The 15620-nt window shown below is 34.2% G+C and overlaps 1 protein-coding gene across 1 annotated transcript in view; it reads right to left on the bottom strand.

The window, feature by feature from the left end:
• sdk2b (sidekick cell adhesion molecule 2b) overlaps nt 1–15620 on the bottom strand; it is a 920539-nt gene that overhangs the window by 287696 nt on the left and 617223 nt on the right. The window contains exon 4 of the mRNA XM_061931841.1: nt 696–843. Coding sequence (XP_061787825.1) covers nt 696–843 — 148 coding nt within the window. The remainder of the gene's footprint in view (nt 1–695; nt 844–15620) is intronic.

Below are 15620 nucleotides of genomic sequence, written 5' to 3'. Positions count from 1 at the left end.
ACACATATATATACACACATATATATACATATATACATATACACACACATATATACACGCACACACACATATATACACATTTATACACATCTATACGCACACATATGTGTGTGTGTGTATATATATATATATGTATATTTATGAACAAGGGTGTGTTGAACAACTTGGCAGCAACACCGCCAACGTAGTAAACACGGCAAGGAACATGAGTACAACCACCTGGCGACGTCAGGAGGTCGCCTACAGCCACAGTCTGGAGCGTTAGAGCTCACAGTGACAATGCAGCACAATAATAATACACATCTTCTTCACATGGATACTTCACGTTGGTGCATGTTGTCAAAACTGCTCCTGGGTTCGACTGAAAGGAAGAATAACGGGTGTTGTAGCATCTCTGCGAGCGTGGAAGTGAAAAGGCCAACACGGAGACAGACGAGGGAGAAAAAGCAAAAGCGAAGCGGAGATGAAAGCAATTGGCTCAGGTTCTCCTCCAAAAACTAAGACGAGGAACAAAAGGAGCAATTCCATTTCACTGAGAGCCAAAGCGGCTTTTTGCTTTTGTGTCGTCTGGCCAACGCTAGTGCGAGAACGGCGAGTAAAGAAGGAAGCAAGACGAGAGCAAACGTTGGCGGGGTGAAACAGGAGTTCAGCACAACAAGAGTTACAGAAGACAAGAGTGGGGGGGAGGGGCTTACATGCGACTGCTGGGCGGGATCTTGCGGCCGTCCCGGTACCATGTGACCTGCGGCTGGGGGAAGCTGCGGATGCGCGGCGCCGGGATGACGGCGCCCTCTCCCTGCGAGACGGACTGGGCGCGCTCGCCCTCCTCGAAGCTGCCCATGACTGCAAGACAGGAAGACAAGAGAGGTCAGCCAGGCTTTTGACCGCCATCGCCCCCGCAACTCCTTCAACAGGCCCTCTTGTTCCGACACACCGAGCCCGCTGTGACGGACGGCGCCGTGCTGTTGCCATGGTTCCCCCTCCTCGCCGATGTAATGACTCACAAAGGGGGACGCTGAAAGGACTGGCATTCATGTCCGCCGGCCTCCCGCGCTCGTGCCCTGGACGCCATCCATCTTGATCACGCTTTAAATGAACGCATTAGTCGACCTCGCCGCTCGCTAATTATTCCGTTTTCCCCGTTTGCTGCACGCCAGACCTCGCCGCATCTCCACGGTGACACCGCTTTGGTGTAATTGTGACATTCTTCCCGCTGTCAAACCTTTCAGCCTTTGCAATGAACTATTTGTACCAGACTCCTAAACTGCAGATTATTCTTTTGAGTAACAGCACTGAGAGCAACTTACAATATACAATGAATACATGATATATAAACACACTTAGTTGGCACGAAAAACGTTACAGTTACCAAGAAAATATTTTTAAAAAATACAAAAATAATTTGGGTAACAGGACTGAAAGTAACATAAATGAGGTCTTTTTTTTTTCTTTCTTTTTTTTAGCATATAATTAGCCAATACTTGATATATAAACACACTTAGTTGGCACGAAAAAACATTACTCACCAAGAAAATATTTTTAAAAAAATACAAAAATTATTTAGGTAACAGGACTGAAAGTCAAAGAAGTGAGTTTTTTTTTGTTTTTTGTTTTCTTTTTTTTTTTTTCTTTTTTTTTTTTTTTAGCATATAATTAGCCAATACATGATATATAAACACACCTAGTTGGCACGAAAAACATTACAGTCACCAAGAAAATATTTTTAAAAATACAAAAATAATTTAGGTAACAGGACTGAAAGTAACATAAATGAGGTCTTTTTTTATTTTATTTTTTATTTTTTTATTTTTTTTTAGCATATAATTAGCCAATACTTGATATATAAACACACTTAGTTGGCACGAAAAAACATTAGTCACCAAGAAAATATAAAAAAAAAATACAAAAATTATTTAGGTAACAGGACTGAAAGTTAAAGGAGTGAGTTTTTTTTATTTATTTTTTTATTTTTTTTTAGCATATAATTAGCCAATACATGATATATAAACACACCTAGTTGGCACGAAAAACATTACAGTCACCAAGAAAATATTTTTAAAAATACAAAAATGATTTAGGTAACAGGACTGAAAGTAACAGGAGTGAGTTTATTTTTAGCATAAAATTAGCCAATACTTGATATATAAACACACTTAGTTGGCACGAAAAAACATTAGTCACCAAGAAAATATTTAAAAAAAATACAAAAATTATTTAGGTTAAAGGACTGAAAGTTACAGGAGTGAGTTTTTTTTTTTTAGCATATAATTAGCCAATACATGATATATAAACACACTTAATTGGCACAAAAAACATTACAGTCACCAAGAAAATATTCTTAAAAATACAAAAATAATTTAGGTGACAGGACTGAATGTATCAAGGGTGAGTTTTATAGCATATAATTAATTAGCCAATGCATGAAATATAAACACACTTAGTTGGCACGAAAAAACATTAGTCACCAAGAAAATATTTTAAAAAATACAAAAATAATTTAGGTAACAGGACTGAAAGTTACAGGAGTGAGTTTTTTTTTTAGCATATAATTAGCCAATACATGATATATAAACACACTTAATTGGCACGAAAAACATTACAGTCACCAAGAAAATATTTAAAAAAATACAAAAATAATTTAGGTAACAGGACTGAAAGTTACAGGAGTGAGTTTTTTTTTAGCATATAATTAGCCAATACTTGATATATAAACACACTTAGTTGGCACGAAAAACATTACAGTCACCAAGAAAATATTTTTAAAAATACAAAAATAATTTAGGTAACAGGACTGAAAGTAACATAAATGAGGTCTTTTTTTTTTTTTTTTTTTTTTTTTTTTTTTTTTTTTTTAGCATATAATTAGCCAATATTTGATATATAAACACACTTAGTTGGCACGAAAAACATTACAGTCACCAAGAAAATATTTTTAAAAATACAAAAATAATTTAGGTAACAGGACTGAAAGTAACATAAATGAGGTCTTTTTTTTTTTTTTTTTTTTTTTTTTTTAGCATATAATTAGCCAATACTTGATATATAAACACACTTAGTTGGCACGAAAAAACATTACTCACCAAGAAAATATTTTAAAAAAAATACAAAAATTATTAAGGTAACAGGACTGAAAGTCAAAGGAGTGAGTTTTTTTTGTTTTTTTTTTAATTTTTTTTAGCATATAATTAGCCAATACTTGATATATAAACACACCTAGTTGGCACGAAAAACATTACAGTCACCAAGAAAATATTTTTAAAAATACAAAAATAATTTAGGTAACAGGACTGAAAGTAACATAAATGAGGTCTTTTTTTTTTTTTTTTTTTTTTTTTTTTTTTTTAGCATATAATTAGCCAATACTTGATATATAAACACACTTAGTTGGCACGAAAAAACATTAGTCACCAAGAAAATATTTTAAAAAAATACAAAAATTATTTAGGTAACAGGACTGAAAGTTAAAGGAGTGAGTTTTTTATTTATTTATTTTTTTATTTTTTTATTTTTTTAGCATATAATTAGCCAATACATGATATATAAACACACTTAGTTGGCACGAAAAACATTACAGTCACCAAGAAAATATTTTAAAAAATACAAAAATAATTTAGGTTAAAGGACTGAAAGTTACAGGAGTCAGTTTTTTTTTAGCATATAATTAGCCAATACATGATGTATAAACACACTTAGTTGGCACGGAAAAACATTACAGTCACCAAGAAAATATTCTTAAAAATACAAAAATAATTTAGGTGACAGGACTGAATGTATCAAGGGTGAGTTTTATAGCATATAATTAATTAGCCAATGCATGAAATATAAACACACTTAGTTGGCACGAAAAAACATTAGTCACCAAGAAAATATTTTAAAAAATACAAAAATAATTTAGGTAACAGGACTGAAAGTTACAGGAGTGAGTTTTTTTTAGCATATAATTAGCCAATACATGATATATAAACACACTTAATTGGCACGAAAAACATTACAGTCACCAAGAAAATATTTTAAAAAATACAAAAATAATTTAGGTAACAAGACTGAAAGTTACAGGAGTGAGTTTTTTTTTAGCATATAATTAGCCAATACATGATATATAAACACACTTAATTGGCACGAAAAACATTACAGTCACCAAGAAAATATTTAAAAAAATACAAAAATAATTTAGGTAACAGGACTGAAAGTTACAGGAGTCAGTTTTTTTTAGCATATAATTAGCCAATACATGATGTATAAACACACTTAGTTGGCACGAAAAACATTACAGTCACCAAGAAAATATTTAAAAAAATACAAAAATAATTTAGGTTAAAGGACTGAAAGTTACAGGAGTCAGTTTTTTTTAGCACATAATTAGCCAATACATGATGTATAAACACACTTAGTTGGCACGAAAAACATTACAGTCACCAAGAAAATATTTAAAAAAATACAAAAATAATTTAGGTTAAAGGACTGAAAGTTACAGGAGTCAGTTTTTTTTAGCATATAATTAGCCAATACATGATGTATAAACACACTTAGTTGGCACGAAAAACGTTAAAGTTACCAAGAAAATATTTTTAAAAAATACAAAAATAATTTGGGTAACAGGACTGAAAGTAACATAAATGAGGTCTTTTTTTTTTCTTTTTTTTTTTAGCATATAATTAGCCAATACTTGATATATATAAACACACTTAGTTGGCACGAAAAAACATTACTCACCAAGAAAATATTTTTTAAAAAAATACAAAATTATTTAGGTAACAGGACTGAAAGTCAAAGGAGTGAGTTTTTTTTTTTTTTTTTTTTTTTTAGCATATAATTAACCAATACATGACATATAAACACACTTAGTTGGCACAAAAAACATTAGTCACCAAGAAAATATTTTAAAAATACAAAAATAATTTAGGTAACAGGACTGAAAGTAACATAAATGAGGTCTTTTTTTCTTTCTTTTTTTTAAGCATATAATTAGCCAATACTTGATATATAAACCCACTTAGTTGGCACGAAAAAACATTAGTCACCAAGAAAATATTTTAAAAAAATACAAAAATTATTTAGGTAACAGGACTGAAAGTTACATAAATGAGGTCTTTTTTTTTTTTTAGCATACAATTAGCCAATACTTGATATATAAACACACTTAGTTGGCACGAAAAAACATTAGTCACCAAGAAAATATTCAAAAAAATACAAAAATAATTTAGGTGACAGGACTGAATGTATCAAGGGTGAGTTTTATAGCATATAATTAATTAGCCAATGCATGAAATATAAACACACTTAGTTGGCACGAAAAAACATTAGTCACCAAGAAAATATTTAAAAAAATACAAAAATAATTTAGGTAACAGGACTGAAAGTTACAGGAGTGAGTTTTTTTTTAGCATACAATTAGCCAATACATGATATATAAACACACTTAGTTGGCACGAAAAACGTTACAGTCACCAAGAAAATATTTAAAAAAATACAAAAATAATTTGGGTAACAGGACTGAAAATAACATAAATGAGGTCTTTTTTTTCCTTTTTTTTTTTTTAGCATATAATTAGCCAATACTTGATATATAAACACACTTAGTTGGCACGAAAAAACATTAGTCACCAAGAAAATATAAAAAAAAAATACAAAAATTATTTAGGTAACAGGACTGAAAGTTACATAAATGAGGTCTTTTTTTTTTTAGCATACAATTAGCCAATACTTGATGTATAAACACACTTAGTTGGCACGAAAAAACATTAGTCACCAAGAAAATATTCAAAAAAATACAAAAAATATTTAGGTAACAGGACTGAAAGTCAAAGGAGTGAGGTTTTTTTTTTTAGCATATCATTAGCCAATACATGATGTATAAACACACTTAGTTGGCACGAAAAAACATTATAGTCACCAAGAAAATATTTTAAAAAATACAAAAATAATTTAGGTAACAGGACTGAAAGTTACAGGAGTCATTTTAAAAAAAAAATTTTTTAGCATATAATTAGCCAATACATGATGTATAAACACACTTAGTTGGCACAAAAAACATTACAGTCACCAAGAAAATATTTTAAAAAAATACAAAACTTATTTAGGTAACAGGACTGACAGCTACAGGAGTGAGTTGTTTTTTTTTAACATATAATTAGCCAATACATGAAATACAAACACACTTGTTTGGCACGAAAAAAATTACAGTTAAATAGAAAATATTACAAAAATACAACAATAATTTATGTAACAGGACTGAAGGTGACAGTAGTGAGGTTTTTTTCCCATAAAATTAGCTAATACATGAAATATAAACACACTTAGTTGGCACGAAAAACATTACAGTCATCGAGAAAATATTTTTAAAAATTACAAAAATAATTAAAGTAACAGGTCTGAAAGTAACAGGAGTAAGTTTTTGGCACATCATTAGCCAATACATGAAATATAAACACACTGAGTTCGCACGAAAAACCTTACAGTCACCAAGAAAATATTTAAAAAAATACGAAAATAATTTAGGTAACAGGACTGAAAGTTACAGGAGTGAGTTTTTTTTTAGCATATAATTAGCCAATACATGATATATAAACACACTTAATTGGCACAAAAACATTACAGTCACCAAGAAAATATTTAAAAAAATACAAAAATAATTTAGGTAACAGGACTGAAAGTTACATGAGTGAGGTTTTTTTTTTAAGCATATAATTAGCCAAAAATATGATATATAAACACACTTAGTTGGCACGAAAAACATTACAGTCAACTAGAACATATTACAAATATACAACAATAATTTAGGTAACAGGACTGAAGGTGACAGTAGTGAGTTTTTGTAGCATAAAATTAGCCAATACATGAAATATAAACACACTGAGTTGGCACGAAAAACATTACAGTCATCGAGAAAATATTAAAAAAAATAATTAAGGTAACAGGTTTGAAAGTAACAGGAGTGAGTTTTTGGCACATCATTAGACAATACATGAAATACAAACACACTTAGGTGGCACGAAAAACCTTACAGTCACCAAGAAAATATTTAAAAAAATACTAAAATCATTTAGGTAACAGGACTGACAGTAACAGGAGTGAGTTTTTGGCATATAAGAATTAATGAATACATGAAATATAAACACAGTGTGTTGTCATTAAGCACATTACAGACACAAAAAAGAATGAAAACATACAAAAATAATTTAGGTGACAGGACTGAAAGTAACAGGAGTGAGTCTTTTTTTTTTTTTTTTTTTTTGCATATAATTAGCCAATACGTAAAATAAAAACACACTGAGTTGGCATGAAAAACAATAATTAAGGTAACCAGACTGAAAGTAACAGGAGTGAGTTTTTTTGGCACATAATTAGCCAATACATGAAATATAAACACATTTAGTTGGCAGGAAAAACATTATAGTCACCAATAAAAAAAAAATTTAAATACAAAAAAAAAGGTAATAGGACTGACAGTAACAGGAGTGAATTTTTAGCATAAATGAATTGATTAATACCTGAAATATAAACACACTGTGTTGACATTAAACACATTACAGTCACAAAAAAATATTTAAAAAATACAAAAATAATTTAGGTAACAGGACTGAAAGTTACAGAGGTGCGTTTTTTTGTGTGTGTGTGTAAATAATTAGCCAATATATGAAATATAAACACACCGAGTTGACATTCAGCAAATTACAGTCACAGTCACGCTCCTCGTCACCACTTCAAGATGGCGGCCCAATTTCTCGCGTCACAGCAGCCAATGCTGCGTCTACTTATAAGATGTCTACGAGGAAAACCGTTAATGCACTTTATCTGGGACTCCTGCCTCATCAATAACACTTCGGTGACCCTTGGACCCGATCAATGTCCAACCACCACAGCTGGAACTATTAGTGGCATCTTGTAAATAATTTGTCTTTAATATAACAAATGACTGTTTACTTTACAATTGGGTCAATACTGTGTATACACATAATTACCTGTACCGCCATTGGCCAGCAGGTGGTGCACTGGGACTGCATGACCTCAACTGTTAGCAAACCACCGAAGAAGACTGGCTTTGTTTTCTTTTGTTGTTTGTTTACAAGTAAAATATGTTCACCAAATATGAGTTAATGATTAATAATATATGTTGATAAGCCAGCGGTTGATGACGGGCGTTAGTTGAGCATAAGACGTTGTCTTTGAAACGTGTGTGTAGCTTTGAAGCTAAGTTAGCCATGTAAGCTAAAACTGTTGTCCTAACTCTTAGCATTTACGTTGTCCAGTTTGATAACTTAATATAATGCACCGTGACTACAATAGCCATGTAATGTTTGTTTGGAAATAGTGCCTAAGCAATGTGAAATCGTGAGTTTTAGAAATAAATCGCTAGTGGCGCAAATTGGCCTACTTCCGCTCCTTCCTGTTTGACGCCCGGCACGTAATTCCACAATAAAAGCACACCAGTATAGTGATTATTGTTAAAGAATCAGTATTAATGCAAGTGGAAATGTATTGCAACTGATGTTGCAATACATTTGGTTTACGTTTGGTGGTAGCGGGGGGTGCATATTGTAGCGTCCCGGAAGAGTTAGTGCTGCAAAGGGTTTCTGGGTATTTGTTCTGTTGTGTTTATGTTGTGTTACGGTGCTGTTGTTCTCCCAAAATGTGTTCGTCATTCTTGTTTGGTGTGGGTTCACAGTGTGGCGCATATTTCTAACAAAACTTAAAGTTGTTTATACGGGCACCCTCAGTGTAACCTGTATCGCTGATGATGAAGTATGCCTTGCATTCACGTGTGTGTGCGTACAGAAGCCGCACATATCTTGTGACTGGGCCGGCACGTTGTTAGAATGGATGAAAAGCGGACAAGGCACGCCTTCAAGACTGTGGTCCGGGTGGACTACGAGATATAATGACTGATGAACACCTTGGTTGGATAATGAAGGTTGCCTCAGCTCAAAGCCTGAGCCCCGACATTAATGAACTAGCATTCAAGAAAAGATGTCAGGTATCTGGCTTGGGCACATCAGATTAGATCAGTGTGTTGCAAACTGAGCAGTTTATAGTCCTGAATGGTTTATTTATTCATTGTTATTTTGTTTTCCCATTTATTAGCCTGTGGAAAAAGTTAATGTTGATATTTACCTCAGAAGGCTGCAAATAGAAAAGAGGCATTCCATTTTTATTTAAATTTTATTTGATATGCCATTGATATTTTTTAAATTATTATTATTATTATTTGAAACTGGATTTTGCATGTCACTATAAAGTTATATAAGCCTTGCTTGTTCAATATTCCATGCAAAACTTGTTTGAGTCCCTATTAAAAGGTTAATTTGTTCAACCTTGGCCCGCGGCTTTGTTCACTTTTACATTTTGGCCCACTCTGTATTTGAGTTTGACACCCCTGATTTAGTGTATTTTTTTGGAGATTTGCATGAAAAGAACTGTTAGCAAACCACAGAAGAAGAGTGGTTACAAACATTGACACAATAATCGCCCTCACCTGCGTTATATTCTTGTATTGTTTATTTACAGAAAACCCAGAGTGCTTTCCAGCTAAACATAAATAATTAAAGCTGCAAGCAGCGATGGACGGGACCGAATTTGAGGGCTCATAAAATCCAAACCGGAGCAGTAATTAAAACTCTTTCATCAACGTTTAATCAGAAGGGTTCAATCTCTCTCCTGTGCTAATTTGAAGCCGACACGACAAACGCGCTCAGAGAAGATAATGTTTGAAAAAAGGTGACTGTTTTTACACAACTTTTATTTTGAAGGGGGAATTGCAAACTTCCTGCAATTTTGAGTTTTGGGGTTTGGTTTGTTGATTAGATCGCAATTTTTCGCCAGTCCTGATGTGTGTGTCCTATTTGGTGAGTTTTGAAACATGTTAAGGGGGTCAAATTACAGCTCAAAGAGGCGGCGGTATAATAATATAACGCTAGAAATTCAATAGGGTCCTCTGTCCCAAAGGGACTCGGTCCCTAAAAATGTGCTGCACTTGAATGAATCCCGTCCCATTCGTATGTGGGCAACACTAATGACTAGGGTTGTCTCCATACCGATATTTTGGTACCCGTACCAAAATGTACAGTATTTCAATACTTTGATACTTTTCTAAATAAAGGGGACCACAAAAAAATGGCATTATTGTCTTTATTTTAACAAAAAATCTTAGGGTACATGAAACATATGTTTATTATTGTCATTTAGTCCGTAAATAAAATAGTCAACTTGTCTTTTAGTAGTAAGTAAACAAACAAAGACTCCTAATTAGTCTATGCAGTAACATATTGTGTCATTTATACACCGAATATTTTGTACACATTATGAGGGACAAACTGTAAAAATTGATTATTAATCTACTTGTTCATTTACTGTTAATATCTGCTTATTTTCTGTTTCAACATGTTCTATCTACACTTCTGTTCAAATGTAACAATCACTTATTCTTCTCTTCTTTGATACTTGACATTAGTTTTGGATGATACCACACATTTAGGTATGGATGTGATACCAAGAAGTTACTGGATCATACATTGGTCATATTCAAAGTCCTCATGTGTCCAGGGACGTATTTAATGAGTATATGATGATTATACTATGAATAAAATATATATATATTTTTTGTGGGGATAAAAAAATATTGATGTAATCATAGTAGTATGGACTAGATACGCTCCTATACTTGGTATCATTACAGTGGATGTCAGGTGTAGATCCACCCATGGTGTTTGTTTACATTGTGACGCCGGTGAGCTATTGTATCCTCCTACGGTGTGTAGTGAAGCATGTTTAGCTATTCCTCGTCCTCCAGTGATAAAGCTACTTGTAAGAAACATACTTTATTTGTCGCCATGGAGACAAGCCATTTCAGTGTTATAACGTCACCTTTATCTTTACTTTTTACACCAACATGCGTCCGTTCTCCCTTTTCTGTCCACACACTGTGTCTGCTTGTAAGTACTCTGTGTGTGCGCGCTGCCCAACATGCTCCCCTGCTGGGAAAACCAGCAATGCCACGACGAACCGGTACTTTTTAAACAGAGTATAGTACCGTTTTTGAATCATTAGTACCGCGATACTATAGTAGCACCGGTATACCGTACAACCCTACCAATGCATACTTGCCAACCCTACCGGATTTTCCGGGAGACTCCCGAAATTCAGCGCCTCTCCCGAAAACCTCCCGGGACAAATTTTCTCCCGAAAATCCCCCGAAATTCAGGCGGAGCTGGAAGCCACGCCCCCTCCAGCTCCATGCGGACCTGAGTGACGTCAGGTGCGCAACACCACGTAAATCGTTGGCCAACCAAAAAGTAACCCCAGTATGCTATAGCCAACATTCACCAGGAGATGGCAACAGACAAACATAGATCACTCTATTACATTCCTCCCCTTTTAGAAATGTAGAAGTTACTCAAAATAAATAAACAACCCAACCAAAAAAAATGCAGCAGCTCGATTAAAAAACTGTACTTAAGCCACATTCTTTTTTTTTTTTTTTTAGTACTGAACTCTTAACCCTCATTTGTAAACAATAACATGCTTATTATACAAACAGTATTTGTACACCTTTAACACATATTTTTATACTGTCTTCAGAGATTCAGTTTTTTCGGTGGTACTCGAAACATTTCTGGGTACCTGCGAAAGGGTGTTCAGCATGGTTAGAAAAATAGTGACAGAGAATAGAACAAGGATGGACAATTCAACCCTTAACTCAACAATGAGTAGATGAGTGTTATGTGTGTGTATATGTGTAAATAAATGAACATTGAAATTCAAGTATTTCTTTTATTTATATATATATATGTATATATATATATATATATATATATATATATATATATATATATATATATATATATATATATATAATATATATATATATATATATATATATATATATATATATATATATATATATATATATATATATATATATATATATGTCTTAATAAGGTTATCCAAAAAATAGTGCTCGATACCGTAGTAGAGCGCAATATATGTATGTGTGGGAAACAAAATCACAAGACTACTTCATCTCTACAGGCCTGTTTCATGAGGGGGTTCCCTCAATCATCTCCTGATGATTGAGGGAACCCCCTCATGAAACAGGCCTGTAGAGATGAAGTAGTCTTGTGATTTTTTTCCCCACACATACATATATATATATATATATATATATATATATATATATATATATATATATATATATATATATATATATATATATATATATATATATATATATATATATATCCATCCATTTTCTACCGCTTATTCCCTTCGGGGTCGCGGGGGGCACTGGAGCCTATCTCAGCTACAATCGTGCGGAAGGCGGGGTACACCCTGGACAAGTCGCCACCTCATCGCAGGGCCAACACAGATAGACATAATATATATAATTTATTAAATATACAATATATAAACAATATAAATATATTCTACATTTAAGTGCAGTCAAGAAGGAACATAACTTACTTTAGCTTTATTTACTTACTTTTTACCTTCTACTTTGTTTTTAACCTTCCATACTCCTTGTTTACCTGTCTATTTTATCTTGTATTTAACTTATTTTACTTTTATTTACTTGATTTGATTTCTATTTTACCTATTTTACCTTTATATACCTTCTGTACTCCTTGTTTTACCTTTTTATTTACTTTATTTGACCATCTATTTAACAAATGTTACCTTTATCCTTCTTACTATTTAACATATTTTACTTCTATACTTTGTTTTACCTTTTTATTTACCTTTTAAGTTATTTCACATTTAGATATAATAATATATATATATATATAGCTAGAATTCACTGAAAGTCAAATATTTCTTAATATATATATATATATATATATATATATATATATATATATATATATATATATGTATGTGTGGGAAAAAAATCACAAGACTATTTCATCTCTACAGGCCTGTTTCATGAGGGGGGTTCCCTCAATCATCAGGAGATTTTAATGGGAGCATTCACATACCATGGATTATATAGGGCACAGAGTGGGTGGGTACAGGCTGGTGTAGGGGCGTGGTGATTGGCTCATGTGTTACCTAGGAGGTGTTTCCGTCTATGGCGGCATGCTGTTACAATTTCGCTGCGCTTGTTGAGGGATGACAGGTCTGGACGGTAAATAATAAACAGTTTCTCTTTCAAGCATAGGTTGCATCTTTTATTACCACTATTGTAAGGTGTGCTGGATGCAAGAATTTGCCATGTTATTGAATATTCAACATTATTGTCTTTGAGGTCCCAAATGTGTTTGCTGAGTTCTGTGGTATTTCGCAGGTTTTTGTTCCTGAAAGAAGCCTTGTGATTTTTCCATCTGGTTTTGAATTCTCCCTCGGTTAATCCTACATATGTGTCGGATGTGTTAATGTCCTTGCGTATTACCTTAGATTGGTAGACAACTGATGTTTGTAAGCACCCCCCGTTGAGAGGGCAATCAGGTTTCTTTCGACAATTACATCCTTTGTTGGTTTTGGAGTCGTTCTGTCTGAGGGCCGACGGCTCATTTGCAATTGTTTTGTTGTGGTTTGAGATGATTTGTCGTATATTGTTCATGCAGCTGTAGCTCAATTTAATGTTGTTCTTGTTGAATACTTTTCTTAGGATGTTGTCTTTGGGAAAGTGTTTGTCAATCAGATTGAGGAATTTGTGTCCAATGTTCGTTGAGACGTTTTTGCTGTATGGGGGGTTGTACCAGATGATGTCGTTCCGTTTTCTGTTCTTTTTTGGCTGGTTTCCTGGCGTGGGTTCATAGGTGAGGGTGAAATTGTATCCGCTTTCATCAAGGGCTTTTTGGTACGGGGGGGTTGCTTGGTCAAATTCAGCTTTGCTAGATGACAGCATCGATAGCCTTTTATTGATTCCGGTAGGTATTCTTTTCGTGGTGGTGGGTGGGTGGTTGCTGTCATGGTGCACGTATTGGAGTGTTGTGTTGGGTTTCGTGAATGGTTGGTAGCTGTTATTTCTCAGGTTGAAAGTGACGTATATATATATATATATATATATATGAAATACTTGACTTGGTGAATTCTAGCTGTAAATATACTCCTCCCCTCTTAGCCCCGCCCCAACCACGCCCCCGCCCCACCCTGACCACGCCCCCCACCCCCCACCCCCCACCCTCCCGAAATCGGAGGTCTCAAGGTTGGCAAGTATGTACTAATGACACAGCAAAAGTTGACCAATTTATTTAGAATTCATCTTTTTTCATTTGTATTCATGAAATATGCAATGTGCAGGACACAATTTTAACCCGCACTGCGACGCGCCCGCCCGGGTGTAACGAGGCCTTTCAGAGGACTGTCGCGTGTCAGACAAATCTGAGGATGTTTCATTTTCTACCTGCATGACATCAAACAGTCCGCTGCACGCTTTGGAAGAATAATAACAATCATCTTTAAAACGGGCTCAGCCAGCCGGGCTTTGAAGCAGGTGTGAGCGCTACAGCATCGATCGGATTTTTTCGCCTCCTTTCAGAGGGAATCAAACGGGCGGCGGCGCAGCGCTCGCGAACCGAAATCGTCGTGACTTTGATCCGCCGCTTCCGTGACGTCCTCCTCCTCCCCGCCTCCCCTAAATCCCCGACGCTTCGCCGTGTTTCTCGTCCTCCGAGGCGTGTTCCCGCACTCCTGCATTGTTCATCTTTCACTCCCCTCGCCTGCGCTCTCTGCCACCCGTGTTCCTAATCCTGCAGTGCGTGGTGGTGGTGGGGGGGAAAAAAACACCCCATGATTACACCAAATTACACCACTTATGTGACAATACATGTACTTTACAGCAGTGGTCCCCGACCACCGGTCCGGGGACCGCTACCGGTCCGTGACGCATTTACTAGCGGGACCGCAGAGAAACATTAAATCATTTATAAAACGACTGCATTTTCTCAGACTAAACTTCACCGTGTCCCACTAGCTCAGGCGGGTCAAACTGGTTTTCATCGAGGGCCACATCACTGTTATGCGCGTTTAACAATGAGAAATATATGTATATACATTGATTGATTGATTGATTGAATAGAATAGAAAGTACTTTATTGATACCTGGGGGAAATTCAGCACCACAGTTCGCTCACAATAGACAATAAACACTTAAGTATTTTATACATGTGAATAATATAAATACAGTCTATTATACAGCATTATTCACATGTGAATAATATAAATACAGTCTATTATACAGCATTATTCACATGTGAATAATATAAATACAGTCTATTATACAGCATTATTCACATGTGAATAATATAAATACAGTCTATTATACAGCATTATTCACATGTGAATACCATAAATACAGTCTATTATACAGCATTATTCACATGTGAATAATATAAATACAGTCTATTATACAGCATTATTCACGTGTGAATAATATAAATACAGTCTATTATACAGCATTATTCACATGTGAATAATATAAATACAGTCTATTATACAGCATTATTCACATGTGAATAACATAAATACAGTCTATTATACAGCATTATTCACATGTGAATACCATAAATACAGTCTGTTATACAGCATTATTCACATGTGAATAATATAAATACAGTCTATTATACAGCATTATTCACATGTGAATAATATAAATACAGTCTATTATACAGCATTATTCACATGTG

The sequence above is a fragment of the Nerophis lumbriciformis genome, linkage group LG39, assembly GCF_033978685.3.
Source record: "Nerophis lumbriciformis linkage group LG39, RoL_Nlum_v2.1, whole genome shotgun sequence".
In the NCBI taxonomy this organism is placed as follows: Eukaryota; Metazoa; Chordata; class Actinopteri; order Syngnathiformes; family Syngnathidae; genus Nerophis; species Nerophis lumbriciformis.
The sequence above is the reverse complement of the archived record's forward strand: the minus strand, read 5'-3'. Positions and strand labels throughout refer to the sequence as shown.